General features: G+C 38.4%; 2 protein-coding genes across 3 annotated transcripts in view; one reads left to right on the top strand and one right to left on the bottom strand.

Annotated features, from left to right (window-relative positions):
- IFTAP (intraflagellar transport associated protein) overlaps window positions 1-18,876 on the bottom strand; it is a 40,297-nt gene extending 21,421 nt beyond the window's left edge. Inside the window, exons 1-2 of the mRNA XM_010711263.3 lie at window positions 18,737-18,876; window positions 8,868-9,020 (exon numbers count right to left, since the gene is read on the bottom strand). Of these exons, the coding sequence (XP_010709565.1) occupies window positions 8,868-8,970 (103 nt within the window). The 5' untranslated portion in view covers window positions 8,971-9,020; window positions 18,737-18,876. The remainder of the gene's footprint in view (window positions 1-8,867; window positions 9,021-18,736) is intronic.
- On the top strand, window positions 2,899-21,508 carry RAG2 (recombination activating 2). Of its 2 annotated transcripts, none has more exons than XM_085224590.1 (2): window positions 2,899-2,981; window positions 19,101-21,508. In XM_085224590.1, exons 1-2 carry the CDS (start codon window positions 2,899-2,901, stop codon window positions 20,716-20,718), a joined length of 1,701 nt encoding a protein of 566 aa, XP_085080716.1. In that variant the 3' UTR covers window positions 20,719-21,508. The 2 variants fall into 2 exon arrangements, with proteins under 2 accessions (XP_085080716.1, XP_019471049.2); XM_019615504.3 differs by lacking the exon at window positions 2,899-2,981 and adding an exon at window positions 18,813-18,931.
- The last annotated feature ends 638 nt before the right edge of the window (window positions 21,509-22,146 follow it).

The following is a 22,146-nucleotide window of genomic DNA, read 5'->3' as shown; positions in this document are numbered from 1 at the left end:
ATATCGCTTAAAATTCTCTTTGTCTTTCACTTTGGAAGGGAATCTTTTGAAAATGTCCACTGATCACCCATATATTTCAAAGAATAATGGGGTCACTTACCACAAAGCCAGAGAAGAGAGCTATCGGGATTATCAGGAAAAACTTTCTGTCAGTGAAACCTATGAGATGAAATAGTAGCCCCAGTCCTGGGAGAATGATAAAAGTCCCTTGGTCTGAAACATTTCAAAGCAAGAACAGACACAGTGATCAATACTGCAGAGTACCTGGCTTGGGATAACACACCAGACTAAACAACATAAGATACCAAGTATTTCACTCCTTCAATTCCATGGATTAATTCCAAAAAATGTTTATAAAAACTGGATGAGAATAGGGTCCCTTTTAACTATTTTTTTTTTTTTTAAAAAAAAAGCTAATGCAGCAAAGTTCCAAGTTACCTCTTTGTTCTCAAAATATTGGACAGCGTAAGACTTGTCAATCCCTCAAATCCCTTCAAAGTTATGCTTTGATGGAACCCCTAGGATTCAAATAATGCAGTCTCTTTGTGCAGGGCTCCTGAACAAGAAGTAATTTACTCACAGTAGCATGATAATGGTCTTGTACAGAGGTCAAGAATACAAATTTCAATTTTATTTATTATCTCAGACACATCAGCAAACAGACACACATAAAGCATAAACAAACTGAAATGTTTCCATAAAATATCACTCTGGGATTTTCAAAACAGGGAAACAGTGTAGAAGTACCTGCATTTACCTATTAGCAACTATGTATACAGCTTTATGGTGCTCAGGTAATTTACCCTAAATGCCAAGCAGTAACAAGAAAGAAACAGATTTAAAGCCTGAAAATCCAATTTGTTGGGAGGATAATTTTTAAAGCTTAGGTTTTTTTTGTTGTTGTTTTTTGTTTGTTTTGTTTTTGTAATTCAATCAAACCTGCTCCCAGATATAACTCTGCAGTACCTTAATCAAAATATGCAGCCTCCCCCTGCTTGTATATTGCACAGCTAAGCACAGAACTTCTATTTTATTTTAGTTACTTAGCCAAGAAAATCTGCTCCAATTTACATTCTTGAGCTATCTTTCTTTTCCTTTTATATTTAAATATATAAATCATTGTAAATCAATGCAGAATTTGTCCAACTTATTTTGACAAGAAAAAACCCAACTACTCCATATAGTGAATACCTGAAGGATTTCGGAATTAGGCACCTATTTGCCTGTTCCAGGGCAATTCAAGTGCCTAAGCAGTTATCTAGTGTTGTTTTAGGAGCCCTAGGGTGTCCTGCCTAACTTTCTGCTGCCACCCAAAACGGCAGTGGATTTTCCATAGATATTGTATCATATCTGCCAGCCACGGGCATCTGAATTATCTAACTCTTAGACACCCAAATTGCTAAAGTCCTATTCAAATCTTTCTCAGCTAAAACTCTCAATAATTTCAATGGCACCAATCCCATAGCAACACTAAAAGCAGAACTCCTCTGTCAAAGTTACTCAATCTGCGAAGCTGAGAAAATAACAACTTACTGCACTTTCAAGACATGTTATGAATATTAATTTGCACACTGAGGCAAGTATGTCAAACATTGTTGTCTTCCATTTCTGCATTTCTCCTCCTATTTGACTAACAGGGAGTTTTATGCTGCTGGTTCCCTTTCCCTCACTGCAACCTTGCAGCAGTGTAATGGATGTCTATGGAACTCTCTTCTGCTTATGCCAGAACAGAGATTCAATCAGTATAGCCCTTTCCTTACATCTTTGATCTTACCCTGATTAAATCACAATCATCCAAAAGCACTATTTGCCTCTATGTTTTTTTGTTTGTTTGTTTGTTTCATTTAGAAGATCAATTTTTACTATGTTCAATAATATAGCCTTGATTCTTTGCTCACTAATACCAATGTTCTAATGAAAGTTCACAATGCGATGTCAAGCAACTGAAGGGACTGGGGCTGTTCAGTCTGGGGAAAGGAGGCTGAAGGGACACTTTATTGCTCTCCTCCAATATCTGAAAGGTGCTTACACAGAGAGCAGGGTTTTTCTCTTCTCATTGGTGACAGGTGACAGGACGAGTTGAAATGGCCTCAAGTTGTGCCAGAATAAGGTTAGGTTGGATATCAGGAAACACATCTTTTCAGAAAGGGTTGTTAAGCACTGGAATAGGCTCCCCAGGGAGGTGGTGCAGTCACCATCCTTGGATGTGTTTAAAAACTGTTTGTACGTGGTGCTCGGGGACATGATTTAGTGCAAGGTTGTTAGTTAGGCTAATTTGGTTAGGTTGCATTTGGACTTCATGATCTTCAAGGACTTTTCCAACCTGAGCAATTCTATGATTCTATGATTCTGTGTCCTCAGCTAGGATAAATAAATATTCTGTAGACTGGGACAAGTAACATGTAATTTTTTAAGTTATTACTTCTAACTGCCATTTTTGCATATTTTACTTTAACATATTTTTAAAAAATTAAAAAAAAAAAATTAAAAAACAGACAGGAGAGGACTTTCTGTACCTATTTCTTCCAGGGAAAGAAGAATGACTGTTGGTTACATCAAGCATATTTCAACCACCCACGCATTTGCTTTAGCTTAATGCACAGCAATACTTATTCATAACTAAATCAGCTCTTCATTTTCAAAAGTTTAACTGTTCTTTTACTACATCAGTATCTCTCCACTTCTCCTTAATGGAATCTATATGCTGTGTTTTTATGTACTGCTTATCTGTATCAATATCTATGTCTCTGTTGGGTTTTAGTTATTGTCAGTGTTAGAAGAGTGGCAATATTTCCTGTTTATACCACATTCATCCAAGCTGATCATTTAAATACATGTATTATTCTTCCACAGATCAACAGTGCTGGTGTCAGATACCTTCTCCATTTGAATACTGTAATGCCATTGGTTAAGCAACATAACAGCTGTGCATTTGAGCATCTCAGCAGCCTCCATGAACAAAATCCTGTTTCTTCCAAAAGGTAATGACCAACAGTAATCTTTAAAATTTTCAGAAAACCACGACAGACATTTTAGGGCAGATTCTCAGCTGCTATTAACCAGCTCAGTTCAAGTAAGGGAGAAACACCTCTTAATACTGCCAGGACCATGAGGCATCTACCATTACCAAGTATTGCCAACACACTAGACCTGATTCTTTAGTTTCATGCTGTGGGGGAAAAATATGTTCTGAGAGAACTTGAAGTTGAACTTCCAGATGCTGATAAAGGTGGGAATGCTTCCGATGCCTTCAGAAAATCTGCACCACCCTTATCTGAGTGCAGAGAGTGCTAAGAAACTGTGTTTGAGGGATAGTTTAGGAAAATTTAAATTTGACAGTAGCTAACAGGAGAATTCTCATGCAGTATACAGGAACTCCACACTTTTGAGCCATACTTGGAATGTCAGCTAAAAAAAACAAGGCATTTAGAATTATTTCTACACTTGGAGGCTTTTGATTGTTTGTTTTGCAGTCTAATAAATCAGAACAGTGTTAGTTTTAAAAACCTTCTGTGTAATTGCATTCTAGAAGAATTCAGCGCAAGCAGATAAGTAGGTAAGCACTGTAAGGAACAACAAACTGTGTCAGATTAAAGCATCTGACATCCACAAAAGGTATTACTTATTTAACAAGTAATATTAATAAAAAGATTGCAGCAGGAAGGAACAAACTTCAAAAGAATCACAGATCCCAAGTATTTTAAAAAATACTTGATTTTGGTCATCATAATTAAGATATTAAGTTATCTTCAGAGTGGCCTGTTTTTAACAAATGGCAAATACATTCTTCTTTGAAAGTAGCCATTTCTATGTGATTTCATACTGGACACAGAAGGAAAAAAAAGAAAAAAGAAAAAAAACCCACAATTTTATGGAAAGTTCAACACTAAACACAATTTGAGGTCACAGTTATTCTTTCTGGTTGTCCTGTCAAGCCCTTATATGGCTCTCATCTCTGATGCTTGCTTTGTGCTATTTCTTCATCTAGAAAAAGAGAGCTAACAGTGTTTCCTCACCTCACTGGAGTGTCATGAAACAGCCAACAGCTGCATTTAGCACAGTTTGATGCCTTTCAAGGCAAGGTGAGAAGGTAGAGCAAGGGTTCATCCTGCCTTATTATTTCATATAGTATAACAGAATTCAACCACAGCCAATATACCACTACAGGCTGAAACGTGTACCAAAACATCAACAGCAAAACTACTAAATATTTTCCTTCCTTTGATTCCAGAATGATATAATCTAAGTCAAGCACAGATAAAAATACATCTTCTTCCATCTGAAAATCTTTTAAAATTGCTCAGTAAGAGAGGCATCACAGGAAAGAAAAATAATTTCAAAAATAATCCATTGTGCTTGCATCTCTATGTCTTTTTTTCTGCATTTAGGAGCTCTGTATGGCATTTGATTCTATACTACATTGAATGAAGGTTACAGAGATGGCTACTACATTTATGATCAATAGCAAACTGCAAATTTTTTCTCCCAACCAATTCTTTCCAATCATCCAGCAAAACACATCAATAAAAAGCTCTGAATTGACGCTGCTTCCCTATTTCATGCCCTGTTTAAGTTCCCTGGGGATGACAGATTAATTTAATTAGTTTTATTGAGTTGCCTAGTTGCTTTTATTGGCAAATCCACTCATACAAAGAAGGCTGCAAATTTCTCTTGGGGTTATCATTGTCCTACTGGTCCATTTTTTTTTTAAATTAAAGTGAATTTACTGTCATTCCTTAAATAGTTTTCTGCCATGCTTTTTGTGGTTAGACCCAAATTTGTAAAGCGCCTTTACTGACACTTATGTTGGAAGTTTAAAGGTGTTGTTTTTTTCTTATCACGGTTAAAAAAAGGAAGCAGACAGCTCCCATCAAATGGACTGTGAACTAAATACATCAGGAGCTTTCACTGGGGAATTAAATTAATTTGATCCGAACACAGAAGATAGCTCTTGCATGCCACCTGGAAGCAGAGAGATTGTCGGCCACAGTCCAGCTTCCTCTGCCTGACAGCCTGCATTAAAAGAGCAGCACTGAGGCTAGAAAGTATACATCCAAGGTTCAGTCTACTTGGAAATGGGTCTGATCAAAGCCCTCAACACTGAGCCAAGTAGGATGAAGTACATGAAATAGAGCAAACTTAACAGCAGCAATGGACTGAACTTAATTCCAGTGGTCAAGCAGCCAGAAGCATGGAAAAACTGTGAAGCAAAACTTGAGTTCGGCTAAGAATTTTGTTCTAGCAAGCTTCTTATTCTATCAGCTGACTGATTCAGAATTATATAGATATATATATATAGACATTTAAGTAAGAAATGAGTAACTTAAAATCTAGGTTTTTTTTTGTTGTTGTTGTTTTGGGGTTTTTTTTTTGTAAAAGGTCAAAGGAGGCACTTTTTGTTTGAATGAATTTAGGAAAAAGAATCTGAGTTTAGGAAAAAGAAGCAAATGCTGCTTTCTAATTTTGGACACCAAATTCTTTCCATTAAACTTCCAATTGTCTTTATAAGACCTGACAGAGCCTATTGCCCCATGCAGCATTTTTTAAAAAAATGAGAGATCAGACAAATTCTCACCAAAATAGATCCAAAATTGTTCTAGTGTTTAGTTTTGAAGAGGTGACTCATTAGCCACCCCTACAGAAAACAGCATTATGAATACCTTTGTAAATCCAACATTCATGAGGCTTCTTTAACTGCACAGTCAAGACATCATTCATGATTTTCTGTTGGATTTAAACGCATAGCAGAGCTGTACACCTCAGAAAAATGCTAGTTAGCTGTTCTGTTATGAAACCTTTTCTACTCAGAGCTAAAGGAATAACAAAAAACAAATGTCAACTTGGCATAAACATAAGAGCATTTAGTGTTTCTACAAGCAATACTAATGAATATATTAAAATAATCAACAAAATGATTCCTCTTACCAATATCATCAGTTGGATTTGAACAAGAGAGGTGGCCTTTTTTCTGCAGATACTTAAAACTCCTCAAATCTTAATAGATTATGAAAAGTTTAGGTTTTCTAGGCCTGTGCTCTAATTACTAATTTGTATTACCATGAGTTCACCAGCCCTTTCAAATATTTATTCATTCTAATATTATCTTTTTAATAAAAAACACCCTTTGGATGCTGTACACAGGAAAAGGGACTTTTTAGCCAGCCCTGCCCTCAAGTGTCTTTCCGCTCCACGGCTAATAAAAATTATTAAAATTCTTTCCAGTCATGTAGAGAGTGCTGCCATACTTTTATAGATATTATGCACTTACAATCGATCAAGTTCTGTTGGAAAATATATTTTTAAAATGCTCAGCTCAAGGTTCTTACATATCATTTAAGTGAGTTAATCCGTGTTCTATCATTATTAGATCTGGTAGAAGTGAAGGAAAAGCCTTACAGTATAATTTACTGTCTATAAGTCTATAAAATTCTGCCACATCAGCAAGCACATTTTAAAACAAATAGACTTTGAGTCACTGCTTTTTTAACAATGCCAAAATGAGGAAGACTAAATTCCTATATCAAGGATACAATTTTATGGTCCCATTAAGTTTAAATCACATATATATCACTAAATAAATTACATAGGATTTAGAAGGATTTATTTTGACTCCAGATCTTGTTCTATTCAAGCTAAAAGGAGTATTTTCTCAAATATCACAATGAAGAATTTGATCTCATTTCATGTTGTACAGAGAAGCAAAAGGTAATATCACATTCAGACATAAAAAGACAACATTCTAAACATAAGATTTCTTTTAATAGGCTATTAGCAACCCTTAAAAATCCAGTGAAAGCCAGGCTTGCAAGAATTTATTAATATTCGGTTTCCCATGTTTACAAGAATTGAACTATTGTGTCAGAAGAAGACCCTAATGCGTTCACAAGGACTTAGTCTAGCCTAACATTTACAGTCTCAAAAGGGATCTGTCTAGATAGCCCAGAGCAGTCAATGATGCTTGGATTTTGTACTCACGGTAATATATATATATTTTTTCAATTCTATTGTGTGTAAATTTTACTAATGAAGAAAAATTACACACTAGTTAAGGAACCAGCTTCTTATGAGATGCTTGTAAGAGTAACACAGAAACTCCTGGTGAAAACATCCCTGCAACCCAACTAGAGAGCTAGTACAAATTTATGTACAAGTGAAAGTCACCTCATACAAATACTCTGAAATCAGTGGAATCCAATCAGTTCTATTTGTTTCTTCTGTTTGCAGTGCTACAACCTAATTTACAAACATAACTGAATAGCTTTGGTTATTTGTGTACACAAACATATCTCTATATCTAATGAGGCAGGACTGCAAATTCTAACCCTAGTGCTCATTGTAGGAAAATGCAGTGTGGATCTACACTACTATCAGGCCAAGTTCAGAAAGATAATCTGTAAATGGCCAGATTTTATTTGACAGTGACCACAAATGTACCTCCACAGTGAGTATCTGAACTTATGACATGAAAGTGAGCCTATCAACAGATAGTCTTATTAAGCTATTACAGTTGCTTTTTTGAATTATTTTTTAAAAGCCAAATGACTTATTTTTCAAGTGCAAAATTGAGAAACTAAGAATGTGATATTTTGCACAGTGTTTTTGCACTGTTCTGATGCTAAAATACCTTGCACATTAAGTGGAATTTCTACAGGTCATTAGTTTATAATGCAAACCAACACCTTTGGGTATTTTTAAAGGAAAACAAAGACAGGAGAGAAACAACCTGAGTTATTTTGTTTACACCAGCATAGAAAGCTACATTTCTAAGCATTTGATTCAGTTAAAACTCTACCTTTGATATACAAAGTTTTAGTGGCAGATGCTGTGACAATGAAAGTGACTGAAATACACGCTGAAGCTTTTTGCAAGTAGCATCATGATATGAAGCATGCTTCTAAGATAGGACCTATCCCCAGTGCATCAATCATACATAAAGAAGACCAGAAGCTAATTTTCAATCCTCTTATCTCATCCCCCAGTGCCTCCTTTCTCTTCTATTTTTTATTGGGAGGAGATACAGAAGGCTGCCACGAGATTATTTCTGAGGCAGTTTTGACTCCCCTTCTGGTTTTCTGCTCAGTGCCTGTGACTGACACTCAGTTCTGCCTGAAGGACAAGTACAGGACAGACTTCTGAATGCCACTCAATGGAGCATGCACATGGTGTAATTGGAAAACACAGTACTTCCAAAATAAGATGAGGATATCGTTATTAGTGCAAAGTTGTAGTAAAAAGTAACTGAGTATTATGTAACTCTCAGTTATTTTTATTGCACCTGAAAGAACAACCAGAATAAGTGAGCCTGAGCTACAGAATTGGGATCCAAATTTAAACTTCCTGTAACTCAGCAATGCTCAGATCAAAATTAAGCTCCGCCTTTTATTTTATCTGTAAAGCAGAAGACCTTTTCAACCTAATTACCCTAATATGATACCCCTTCGTCCAAGTTATTTGTAGAGCCAGTTTTGTGCTTATCATAACATAGCACAGAAAGCCAGCGTTATTAAAACAATGAAATTATCCAAGCTGCACACATCTTAGGCCACTCTGTATTACAAAGTGTTTTCCATAGCTGCTTCTTTTATGCATAGTTCCCTAGCAAAATGATATGGGACTTACGTAAGGAAAGCCTAGCCTTCCACATATTGCCCCCCACTAACATTCCTAAAGAAAGCAAAACATGGTTAACCACCTGTAAGGCCCTACCTCAGCAGTGTGTGAACCAGACTAAGGAAAGCTGTCATTAGGGATTTCACTGCTGTTAGGAAAAATAAAAGCATCAGAAGCTGAACTCTAAATACTACTGCTGCATTTCTTACCATCCTTTCAGGCTGCAATTTCTAGTGGGAGATTTGGGATGTACATACCTTTCAAAAGATAAGTGAATGTGCTTAGAAACTCTTCGTATGACTGCTCGTGGCTATTAATAAATTGATCAAGGATGCAGTTGTTTATCAGTTGTTCTTCCATAATCCACACCTTGCCAGTCAAATAGGTATATCTGGGTTAGTAGGCTTCTCCTGCAATAAAAAAAAGAACCATATGTATCTGTAGGCAGCAAAGATATGAACTGAAGAGTCTCTAACCCACATTTATAACCCCTAGAATGTCATTTTTTTCTTCACTCCTCGTGAAGTCCCAGTCTCTTCAGTGGGACTATGTACCACGTTTCCCCTGAACTCAAGGGGATGTAGTAACTTAAAGTACAAAGAGAGAAAGTGTGAAGATGTATGCCTGAAATTTATGCTCTTGGGTAAAATGGGCCACGTAAGAGACAGATTCTCTCAGTGGGGTTCCTTCCCTTCACTTTGAGTTGTTAGTCTTCAGATCTGTCAGATCCCTGCCTTCTTTGCAGAAACAGTGACACCACTCGTTAGCTTGCTGGATCTTGCAAGTAGGACACCTGTACACTCAAAACTTGGACCAAATCCATCATTTTGCAGGTGCACTGCTCACTATACCATCAAAGCCACAAAGCCCAGATTGTGTAGGGCACGTGAAATCACAATGTGCATGTGCACACTGAGGCAGCACACAGGATAGGGAGAGTATGATAGAGCTGGGCAGCCGTATAGGAAAGCAAGGACCCTGTCTTGACAAGGGAACAAATGCTGAGAGCTGCAGAAACACCACACATTATTTTCTTGTGTAAATACATTTTAACAGCTGTGTGATAGTAAATAGTTTATAATGTTACTAGTTTTTTGTACATGTAGGACTGGATTACTAGCAGTAGGAAGACACAGCTGGGGGCACAGACACACAGAGCTGCCGCTCTCTTCCACAGTAGCAACCTAACTAGAAAATTTAAACAACCAGTTTGCAGACATAAATGTAATAAGGACACAAGAATGCATTATTCACCTACTGCTTGATTTTCACACGTTCCCATACATCTTCCTTCAATTTACCGCAGCATTAGAAAGCATCTTTTGGGAATGAAACCTCAATTCTTCAGCAAAATTTCAAACCTAACTTCAAATACACCAAGGAAGGGCTGCCAACCTGATTTTATACTTAACAAGATCAAGAAAGAATTGTTCCAAGCTCGGAATGAAAATAAAGCATCATTTCTAATGTCAGACTCTAATTTTGCTGGATTGTCAGCTTGTAAAGAAGGCAAATGTTCCAAAGATACGAAAACACCTGCATAACCACACGAGCTGAAGCTGGAGTTCACTAATGTTTTGCAAAGTCGAACACGTATTAATCTCTGTGGACTGACCCAAAAGAATATCATTTACCAGACTCTCAGAGTGGTTTATGCAAATTATGGTGGTTTCAGAGGGAAGCAATGCCATTCCATTCCTCATTATTGTTCAGTTATTACAGTCATTATTTGAGGTAAATTTCATTATATGAAACACTGCAGTGATTTGGAAGGCCGGCGTCAAAGGAAAAAATATCCATACATATACTTAATACGGTAATAACAAATTTTTGTTTTTCTCTGGCATTGATGATCTCCAAGTCCTTATAAATACTAATGAAATAAACTCCACAATAGTCTCATGAAGCAGAACAAGCACATATTATACCCAACCACAGATAAGCAAAACTAAGTCACAGAGAGTCTAACTGACTTATTAACAAATCAGAGGAGGAATGGCATCAAAGATTCCTTTACTCTAAAATGCTCTAATAAGATAGAAAATTGATAAGCCATGTGGGGGGGGACATTTGTATAATTAACCAAGCTGAACAGCAGCTGTCTCAGTGAATGCTGTGTTCTGCAGCCACCCAGACACCCGGTCATCAGCTTGAGAATAAGTACCCAGAGCAGGCATCTGCATTTTGCTATAGCTCAGTTCTTACCCTCCTGTTCAGCCTCTGCTTTCATTAGAACTTGGGAAACCACTTCAAGTTTTAACAGCCTGTACTGGTCAAGCTGTGGAGGAGCAATAGTACAACAAGACCCTGGAGGAATACCAGCTTTTGCTCATTATTGTTAGCTAGGGTTCAGTGCTGAGTCCAACTTGACAAAATTTCAGCCGTATTACAATAGTGAAAGCCAGAATGTTAACCTCATGAAAAAGCCAGCGTTGGATGTTGTTAGAATATAATCCAATATTTTATACCTGAAACCTCCTGATATAGTCTAAAAAAGAAGTTATCCCTAAAGGTTTTAAACATACATTACACTGATCGTATGCATTTTCATCTAGCATGTACTTCAATATGTACATATTGGGAAAAGCTTCACCAAAAGAGTAATCTTCTTTAAAAAACAGTGGAGAAAATGTCCTGGATAGTTCAAGCACGGGAGAAGATGGGCAGCATTCTTTACTGAAATACAGACCAATTTTTTGTCCAATACAAAGCAGTATATCCAGAGTAGTTCTGCTACAGCCAAGATAGTTATTGTTGGCTGACACTCATATACAAGAGCTGCTACCAACTGTGTCAATGGCATTCATCATTGTTAAGGAAATAACTTATAGTTCACAGGTGACATTTCTTTACTTCTTCTTATGAAAAAACACAAAGAATATATTATGTAACCTGAGTTCTCTGAATTCTTCATATTTTAACAAATCCTATACTGGAAAAGAGGGGAGAAAACCCTCCTTGTAGTTTTGGCATCCATCTGTTTATTTTATCTCCATTGCTTTTTATGAGAACATCACAGTTCTGTTCAAAAAAATCTAAAGCAAGAAATGAATAAAAAAAATGGAATACAGAAGTAATAATACAACACAGATTCAATCTTTCCTTGCACAGCTACAGAGCTGCAAATTAAGTCTACAGAATCAGGACACCACAGATAGGAAGAATCTGTTAGGTCCAAATGCAAGCTTAGGTTCTCCCAGAAGAACCCTCCTTCACCCAACCAATAGAGAGGAGCTATACCTACATGTTCCACTTATTTTCAATTACTTTGAAGAACTGCACAGTCTTATTCTACCAGCCTAACTAAAAGCACAGATGTCAGCATTCGGAGTACACATTCCTGAAATTGAACATGTGGTTAGGATGGATGATACCATTACAAAGTGTTCAGAAACTGAGCTCAACCTATTTCATTTTCATTTCACTTTCTGCTGTTTCCCACTTATTTTATTACTGGGCCTTTCTTAAACAAACTCCACAATGTGTCAGCTGCAGAGAAGTTTTGCAATGTAAACAACTGAAATCAGGCTGACCAAAAGACCCTCAAGAGGAAGAAAAAATAACAGGCTATTTTAACTTACAGTAATGGATTGGAATAAACCATTTAAGATTGGATACACTCTCACCTCTAAGAATGAAATGACTACATTGTTCAGATGAAGAGTAGCTACCACTGAAACCAAAACTTTCCTTTCTTTTCCAAAAGGGCATCAGACTAACTCAAGAGTCAAAGAAAGTAAGGCAAAGACATCTGATTCTCTCCCTGTGCTGGCTTTGAATAGTTAAATTTGGACTCAAATATTAGTAAGAGATTTCATTTAAGCAGCAACTATTATTTCTTCTTTTCGCATCTCAATCCTGCTCGTTCATCCAAATTACTATAATGAGGTTTCTTGAGGCGATCATTCATTTAGTCTTGCTGATCATCAGCATATTGTGCAAAATCAATTTTATTTCTCAAAATGCTGTCTTCTTCACAGCAATTTAAGCCAAACCAGAAATCTCTGCACTGAATCACAGAGCAGATCAAGTGAATATTAGCATGATTTCAATTACGCAGTTATTAGTTCCATTAAACAATTTTTAAAGTGCAGTGGAATATGGTTTTCCTGCATTTCTGAGTACTCCAAAACTTCTGGTATAGCTTAGTCAGGCTGCCACACTATAAACTTGCATTCTCAATTAAAATAAGGATATTCAGAAATACACATAGATAAATTGTGGGCTTACGGAAATTATCCCTAAATACACCTGTGCTCAAGATTTTATAAACTATGTACAAATCAGATCAAATACAAATTTATAATTTTCACATCTTATTCGCTGTTACCATTGGACTTTGCCTGATCTTTTCCTCATGTACAGCCTGTACAAGAACCAATTTGTCACAACTAACCTTTTCCAAAGGAGTCTCTAATACTTAAGATCTAACTAACACCTCATAAATGCAATCTTACAAGGAGTGATCCTGCGGGCTCCTGACTGCACTGAGGAAGGCATAAAACATTTGTAGTGGTGCAGAACAGAAGGTTACCTACTCTCCAGAAGGCAGTCAGCTGTTTCCTTGCTGGCTAAACAGCTGCAGAGCTACGGTTGCAGAAGAAAACCTCTTGCCCACAGTCCTGCCCTACTTCTCTTCTCCCCCCCCCATCCACCCTTACAGCAGAAACCCCTGGCCACCGCCAGCTGCAGGGCAACCCAGCCACAGGAATGAGCTAGAAACAAAAGTTTCAATTATAAAGCACAAAAACTTTCAAATGACGCTTCTTGCAGCACCTCTCAATTCAGTGCGATCTGCAGCAGCTAATCCTATTTAAATCAGCTGGATGGTTGCCACTGCCTTCAGCAGGAGAAGGTCTTAAGGGTACACACATAATGCATCAGCAATTTGCTTGAATGGAAGCTGCATTTGCTTATGTAAGTGCATTACCAAGCCTCAGAGTCGACCTTCCTGATGGTCAAAAACACAGGCCTCTCACACACAGCTTGCAGAGGGTTTTACAGGATGTGTAAGGGCTTTAATTGCAAGTAAGCACATTGATCCTGCTCGGTTTCAGTGGTATTATGTTAGTCCTATACACGATCAGAGGATTTAAGTTTTTGTTATTGTTGAGTTGGTGTTTTTTCTTGGTTGTTTGATTATTATTATTCTTTTTTTTATGAATTTCCAATTGCTTCACAAGTGACACGCACTTTAAAGACCACCTAGAGACCTTTGACAGAGTGTAACATCTCCTGTGCCCAAGCACTTCTGAAGCACAGTAGCCACTGTCTCCTGCAGTGTGATCTTCCAGTATGTTACCATCAAAGCACAGCTGGATGTAATCAGCTGTTTTAAACCAACCCTACAAATAAAGCTCTGTAACTCATATGTTAAACACTATTTACTGATGGTTTTGGATGAGACAGAACACTGAAGACTCTAGGACACCGAACTCCCCGTGCCTTCTTTTTTCCACAGGTTTGAGCCCTGGGTTTTGGCTAAATATCTAGCCACATATTTGCATCCTGGATGGTTACTTCCACAAACAAGTAGGATGGCATCCCCCGTCTTGCTTCCCTGAAGTGTGTTGCTGTAACCCACAGAGAGCCATCTCCACTCCTGAGATGGAGGTTTAGTGGCAGATAATATAATGACAGGTGTGGAAATATCTCGGTACAACTTGGAATGACTTGGGATGAAGATGTAAATTATATATTACCTAATTAAGTGTAGTAGGAGAAAATGAAGTGAAACAAAGCATCTCCATGACAATGAGCAATCTGCTGAAAACACAGCATGTCAACGTTGTTAAAATAGAAAATTATAAAGAAGTCTTTTGATTCATTTTCACCTCGGTTCTCTGCCAAATAATTTCAAGTTGCAAACCCTAGATATTCCTGCTGTGAACTGCACAGTTATGAATGTGATTTTTCTGCCTTGTAGATATATTATTCCAAAGCTACCGGCTGCTTGCAGCTCTTCTAAGGCAGTCTGTCACTGACAGTTAGAGAAGACCATTTTGGACAGACCACATCTTCATCCAAAACCAACATGATGTTGCCAACAAACTTTAATTTCTCTGTCTTCTCATCCACAGTAATCGGAAAAAGAATTTCTAGAGATAAAACATGTCAAGTAGCAAAAGGAGAATAAAATGAATATAAAATATTAAACAAGACAAGTGGAGGTTGGATTTTATCTTAAATATTTGTATCTCTTTTGCCAGTAGATCTTTTGATCTCAGATCCAAACAAGGGTCTGACAATGTGAAGCACTTGAGACAAATCTGTCCAACATCATCTAAACATTACTGAAAATACAAATACATCTGATCTGAATATCCTTAAGTTATGGGCGAAGCTAAGTTCTCTGGCCTTGAATCCTGCAGTACAGTTTCCTTTGCACTTTGTTTTGCTAGAGAACTAATAGGCCCATGTGGACAATACAGGGCACAGTGCCTTATAACTGCTATATTTCAGATGAGAAACTCTACCACATCCTATCTGCATTACAGTCTTTCAACGTCTCAAGATGATTTTTCACAAACATTGGGTGTGTTTGCTTTCCTGTACAAACCAAATTCCATTGCAAGTTGTTCTTATTTCTATTCTCCCTGCAGTTTCAAATGGGAGGTGAAGCATTTCTAAAATACTGTGTGGCAGACGTTGTAACTCAGGAGTGAGTGAAATAGGTTCAAGGAAACAGAAGCAAGGAGCTATGAAGACTGAATTGTTTTCTAGGTTCTTCAGTTTACTTGCTGTGCTATGTTATACAAGTGGTTTATCCTCTGTGCCCCAGCGCTGCTGGCTGCTGAAAGGATATGTTCCCATAGGACTTTGCAGAGTCTAACTCGAAGAAAAGCTCTGTGAATCTGATGAAAAATGCACAGAAGGGGGCAAAGTTTTCATTCTTTAAGATCTAATCAGAGGGTCACTGACTTCAGTGGATTTTGGACTGGAAATTCAGTCCTCACTCATTCTTTTACTACACGTAGAAATTAGTATACCTTTGAACACACAAAAAAAAATTACTTCAGCTTGTATTTTACACTACACTGGCACCAAAAAAAATCCAAAAATGATCACAAGCTTGATGGGTTAAGTGGAGTAAAGAATTACACTACAAAGAAGTTCAGGCTCCAAGCTTTAACAATTATTCGACTAGTTCAGCTGCAAAGAGTTAAAGCTCCCAAAGGCTGGTGGGTTTCTTGTTGTGCCATCTGAAGACAAGAGAGGAAAGGAAAAAAAAAAAAAAAGAAAGAAAGAAAAAACGGTCACAGCCAGTTAGCCACAGTAGACTGAGTTCTCAGGAACACATCTGCAAATTGGGCAGATAGATTCCCCTCCATGCCACAAGCCCCTGTGCTGTCAGAGAAGATACCTCAAAGTCCTCACATTTGAATCTCAATTACAGAGAAAGATTTTGGAAGACACAAAAGCACTCCATCAGCCAGGTACGTCTGACTTATTGTTTTACCCAGAGCAAACTTGGTTGATACACGTATGAAATTTTTTAAATACTATTTCTCAAAACAATTGCTTTCTTAATCCTCTTTATGGAGTACTTCAAAGCTCTGCAGGTGTCTGGATATTATCTCAGTTGTGAAGAATTTGGAAAGAGCACTTGCTCTGCTTTGCAAAAGGAGACCCTGCAGATCAGTCAGAGGAAAAGAAAAAATATATAATATTGCAAAACAAATTTAAATGTATTGTAGATAACTGTGTTCCTGTCAAGTTACAAATAATTACAAACTAATGACAGAATTTGATGGTCAGCAAGCAGCATTTACCAACTAAGGCTCCATGCTATCATGCAATCTGTTTTCTCTCCATGTCTAATCAGTGCTGTTCAAATACCTTATTTTATAACTGAAAGGTGGTTTTGGTTTGCTGCAGTTCCTAAGATCTAATCATTCACTATTTGGCAACATTCCAATTACTGTGAAATTAACATGAATATGGATGATGTTTTGAGGGTTTTTTTTTATGTCATGTTAGTAATAGCTTAGAAGTGGAAATCAGCAGAGCCCAAGATATAACATGAACACACTTTAAGTAGCATGGAACAATCTAGAAAGACAAAACAATCCCAGCAAGGGCCTAAGGAACTACTGCTGTCACAGAATCCAGGATAAAGATTCTCTCCTTCACTTACTGAACTGATTACTTATTTAAAGCTCAAGGAATATTAAGCAGTGACAAGAAGGAAGTACTTTTAAGTGTGTTTTATTTAACCAGTACATTCTGTATGTCTGTCAATCTCATTTTTAATTATCTTAATTGGTCTTTTCTCCACTCTATCTCCAACAATTTTTCTGGACAGTATATGCTTAAGAACTCAACACGGTCAACACGTTGGTTAAACTATCTGCCATTTTTAATACTCATTTGAATTCAAAAACAAACCAGTAGGAAAATACCATAATCCTAACTTACTGGTGTGCTCATGGCATCCTTAGTATGGAAGTTCAGTTACTTTACTAAAGACCATGAAAACAAAGAAGCTATGTAACCACACAATATGAAAGACAGGAAATACAACCCAGTAAATCCAAATTTGTGCATACTCCTCTAAAAAGAACATTTTTGAATAGCTGTAAGAAACAAGCAGCAAAGATTTCTATTTAGCATCTCATCTGAATGTAAACAATTTGGCAAATTTCTCTTCAAGCCAATAATACCAAAACATCCTCAGAACAGGGTTAGCTAATTTAACTGACTCCTAACTGAACTTTGCCTACACTGCAGTACTTTTGAAAAGGAATCTAAACACATTAAGAACCACCACCTTTAGGAATTCCAGGACAGGCTGAATGAGCTCTGGCAGCTGGTCTTGTGGTTGACAATCCTGCCCACAGCAAGGGGATTGAAACTAGATGATCTTTGAGGTCCTTTTCAACCCAGGCCATTCTATGATTCTATGAAAGAAGCACTCAGATCAGTTACACAGCAAGTGCTGCTTCACCATGATATTTGAGTGATACCACAATATACAGAAAGAAAATTGATTATTTCTTTCTTTTTTTTAATTGACAACAAAAGGGGCTGTGTCTTCCCTCCTATGTGTTATGGCCCAACCACATCTGACGAGGCTCATTTACCTGCGAAAGAATTTAGTGGCAGATTCACACTACACTGCAGCTTGCATACCAGCAAGTGGGGCAGGCAAGCAGTATATTAACAGCATACAGAAGTTCTTATTGTACATGAGAACATATCCAGATTACAATTTGATGTAGCCAGCGTCATCAGTCCCACAAATCAGCCCCACAGTGAGTCTTGCTGTAAGCGCTGCTATTCTGGAATCCCCAAATTTTGATGGCACACCACTAGAAGATATTCATCCTTCCTTAAAGAAGGAATCCTCTGTTTCTTGCTTTTGCTATTACAGCAAAATAAAAACCAGGCACAACAAAAACACAAATCCTAAAGAATTTGAAAAGAGAAACTGTATTTCAAAATGCAGAGGGACTTTTGGCAGGGCTTTTTCTTCAAATACTGCACTTTGAAGCTAGCTCACAGCTTTAAATTATGCAGATTTGGCAAAGGCTGCACCCAAGAACTGGGCAGTGACTGAAAGGCACAGCTCTGCTGTCACTACAGACTGGTCACTTGGTTTCCACCCTGGCATCTTTGCTGTCCCGAGAAGTGTTACTACACAAGCTGACTGCATTAACTATTGTAGATTTTTGGACAAACATGTTAAAAAAAAAAAAAATAGCTTGGAACCTACTCATGAAAGCATACAAGATGACAAATCCAAGCTGCAAACCCCACAGATGAATGTGACGGCAAGACAAAAGCACGGGGCAGTCAGCTCATCGATCCTAAACAGAGCCAGGCAGCGTGCGCGCACTAACACGGTTAGAAACACGGCTGGGCGCGACTGCTCCAACACGTCTTCCACTAATCTTGATGTCCGCCTTGTAGTTCCGCAGCTTAAGGAGGCCGGTCCCACTGACCGGGGAGCCCAACCGAGCCCGGGCGAGCACCGCAGGACCCGCGTGTTACGCGCCCCCCTCCCCCCACCGCCCCAGCGCCGCAGGCCCCGTGCAAGCACCCGCCTTCTGCCAGCAATCGAGGGCGGATCCGCCCGGTGACGGCAACGATGCGGAAAGGCCCCGGCCCTTGCGGCCCCACTCACCGCCCGCGGCCCGCCAGACCCAGGGCAGCCTCGGAGACGAGGCTGGTAGAGCCGCCGAAGGAAACTACCGGCCCCAGCAAGCCCCGGGGCCGGCGTTTCCATGGGAGCCCCGCGCCCGGAGCGCGGCCTTTACTGCGCTGCTCGAGTGGAAGCAGTAAGGCTGGCCCAGCAGCCAGGAAAGCAAGCGTTATGCTTGTAAATATTACCTTTTTTTGTTGTTGTTTTTTGTTTTTTTTACAAAATTCCGAATAACTGGCATGCAGTTTAAATGATGAGAGAACTGACGTGCAATTTTAATGCCACTTACTCAAGCAGATACTCTTAGAGTGTTCAAAACATCTTTCTTTTGTGTTGTTTGCCTCAGATACTGCAGGATGACCCAGCCAGCAGATGGAATGTCACTGCAGATGGTATCAGCTCTCAGCAATTCATCCTTGTTTCAGCCAGGTTCTTCCCTGCTGAATTTTGATGGGCACGTCTTCTTTTTTGGGCAGAAAGGATGGCCGAAGAGATCCTGTCCCACGGGTGTTTTCTTCCTTGATATAAAGCAGAATGAGCTCAAAATGAAACCTGCTGCCTTCTCTAGGGATTCCTGTTACCTTCCCCCACTCCGCTACCCAGCTATTTGCACGCTTAGAAGTGATGGGGAGTCCGATAAGCACCAGTACATCATTCATGGTGGGAAAACACCTAACAATGATCTTTCTGATAAGGTTTACATTATGAGTGTGGTAAACAAAACTACCAAGAAAACCACGTTTCAGTGCATTGAGAAAGATCTAGATGGAGATGTCCCTGAAGCTAGATACGGACATACAATTAATGTAGTTCATAGCCGGGGAAAAAGCATGATTGTTATATTTGGAGGTAGATCATATATTCCTCTTGCACAGAGAATTACTGAAAAATGGAATAGTGTAGTTGATTGTTTGCCATTTGTGTTTCTTGTTGATTTTGAGTTTGGATGCTGTACGTCATACATGCTTCCAGAGCTTCAAGATGGACTTTCCTTTCATGTTTCAGTTGCCAGAAATGATACAATCTACATTTTGGGAGGCCATTCACTTCAAAATAACACCCGACCTCCTAGCCTTTACAAGCTAAAAGTTGATCTCCCGCTGGGTAGCCCAGCCGTGACCTGCTCTATCTTGCCAGGGGGAATATCTGTGTCGAGTGGTATTGTGACTCAGACTGGTGATACTGAATTCGTCCTTGTTGGGGGCTACCAGTCTGACAACCAGAAACGGATGATCTGTAACACTATAACTTTGGAAGATAATAAAATAGAGATTGTTGAAAGGGCAAGCCCAGACTGGACACCTGATATTAAACACTGTAGAATGTGGTTTGGCTGTGATATGGGCAAAGGGTCCATATTGTTGGGCATTCCTGGGGCCAACAAACAGTTAATCTCAGATGCAAACTACTTCTACATTTTGAGATGCAACAGAGCAGAAGAGGATGAAGAAGAAGAATTGACATCACAATCATGCAGTCAGGCATCTACTGAAGACCAAGGAGACTCTACTCCATTTGAAGATTCCGAAGAGTTTTCTTTTAGTGCTGAAGCCAGTGGCTTTGATGTTGATGACATGGATACTTACAATGAAGATGATGAAGAAGATGAATCAGAAACAGGGTACTGGATCATCTGCTGTGCCAGCTGCAATATTGACATTAACACCTGGGTGCCTTTCTATTCAACAGAACTCAACAAGCCTGCAATGATTTTGTGTTCCAGTGGGTCTGGCCATTGGGTTCATGCACAGTGTATGGATCTGTCAGAGAGCATGCTCCTACGGCTCTCCGAAGCAAATGTCAAGTACTTCTGCAATGAGCATGTTGACCTTAATAAAGGGCTGCAAACTCCCAAAAAGGTGGTGCATCTGAAAAAGCATCCCATGAAACGACTGCACAAAAAGAAAACCATGAAGTTAACCACACCAGTGAAAAAGTCTTTTCTTCGGAGATTATTTGAATAGATTTGTACCACTGATTTGTATTCAACTGGGAGACTAAAACAGCTAGCAGTGGTTGAAACAAAATGGGTTACTGAGGTTCCTACTGATCATTTTATTAAATTGATATTATCTCAATATTTCAGTTATATTTCAAAACTCATGAGCATTTTTTGTTTCTTATGTATGTTTTTGTAATACCCATATAGGAAGCTTATTACAGAGGGCATCGTACAAACACACAGCCAGATATTGGTAACTTAGTGCTATATTTTTTACAGTAGTATAACTTACTCTCCAATCATTCCCTGTAAATGTGGTAGAACTCCTTTAGGAAAAGATGTTATCTCATGTACTCAGTGGTGTTAGCATCTGTCAGTAAACAAAGACCATATTGCCCATTTTAATTTTTTTTTTTATCTTAGCAAGTAGTTCTAGAAATATTTGGCCTAATTTATAACTGCCTTGCTCCAATTTTACGTTAGTGTAATGAGCTAAAATTAGACTAATTAATCTGTTTTTAAATTGAAGTGATTTTTAAGTCCCTTGTCAGAAATAATGAAATATTCAGACGCTGAGGGTGAGTTTTCTTCAGGGACTTCCATTACGAAAATCTTTCAAGTATTTAATTCTGGATAATTCATTTTTTATTTTGAAAGGTACTGAATGGTTATGTGTCAGGTTTGGCTGTCGTTAAGGATTATGACCTCACAGTAAAAGTTAAATTACATTTTTAAACCATTGTGCTCAACAACTGCTTTGCATTTGTATTTTTAAAAATATATTAGTTGGATAATAAAGTTTGTAATAAAAATGAGTGGGTTATTTTCACCTGTTCAGGCAGTAAATCAAACACAGCAAATCTGAAAGTCTAGGAAAGGACAGTATGTGTGTGTTCTTGGGAAGTGCATCTGAAGTCTGTAAGGAGTCTAGCTTCATAGCTGCCACATGCCGTGAGCTCCCACTGACTTTAGAAGTTCCTTCTGATGAACAGGACTTTTACCATTTACTCCAGGTCTTCCCTTGCACGTTTCTTTCTCTGCTCCTGCAGGGTGACTGGGTAGATTGTGACAGTATGAAAGTGCAAGCTGTTGCTCAGGGGGACTCATTGAGCCAGTGTTGCATCATGAGGGTGAAAACAAATGCAGCTAGCTGCTCAAAGCATGGGGGCAAGATTGGATTCAGATTGAAAAGGACATTGTCAAGGTTGAATAGCCCAAGAGTTTACTAACTTGTTGTGGAGTCTTTTATTGGCTATCTGTAAAGCCTCATCATTTTTTACTTGATTTTTTTTATTTTTATTACTGTTCCAAACATCTTTTCAAAAAATCAATACCATCCATTCAACATTTGTGAGCCAACACTAATAGCTCTGTATTCACAGTCCACTTCTTGTGCTGGAGCCCTCAATAAAAAGGAAAAGCAGCAGGAGCAGCTGTCAGACATCTGATC

Source organism: Meleagris gallopavo, chromosome 5, assembly GCF_905368555.1.
Source record: "Meleagris gallopavo chromosome 5, MGAL_WU_HG_1.1, whole genome shotgun sequence".
Taxonomy (NCBI): Eukaryota; Metazoa; Chordata; class Aves; order Galliformes; family Phasianidae; genus Meleagris; species Meleagris gallopavo.
This window is presented reverse-complemented; position numbering and strand designations above follow the sequence as displayed.

Bases quoted from the DNA above. Each gene is read 5' to 3' on its own strand.
- RAG2 (XM_019615504.3), top strand. From the start codon at position 18,837: ATGGGAGCCCCGCGCCCGGAGCGCGGCCTTTACTGCGCTGCTCGAGTG. The intron at 18,932-19,100 runs GTAAATATTACC...TGTTTGCCTCAG, and splicing joins GGAAAGCAAGCGTTATGCTT to ATACTGCAGGATGACCCAGC.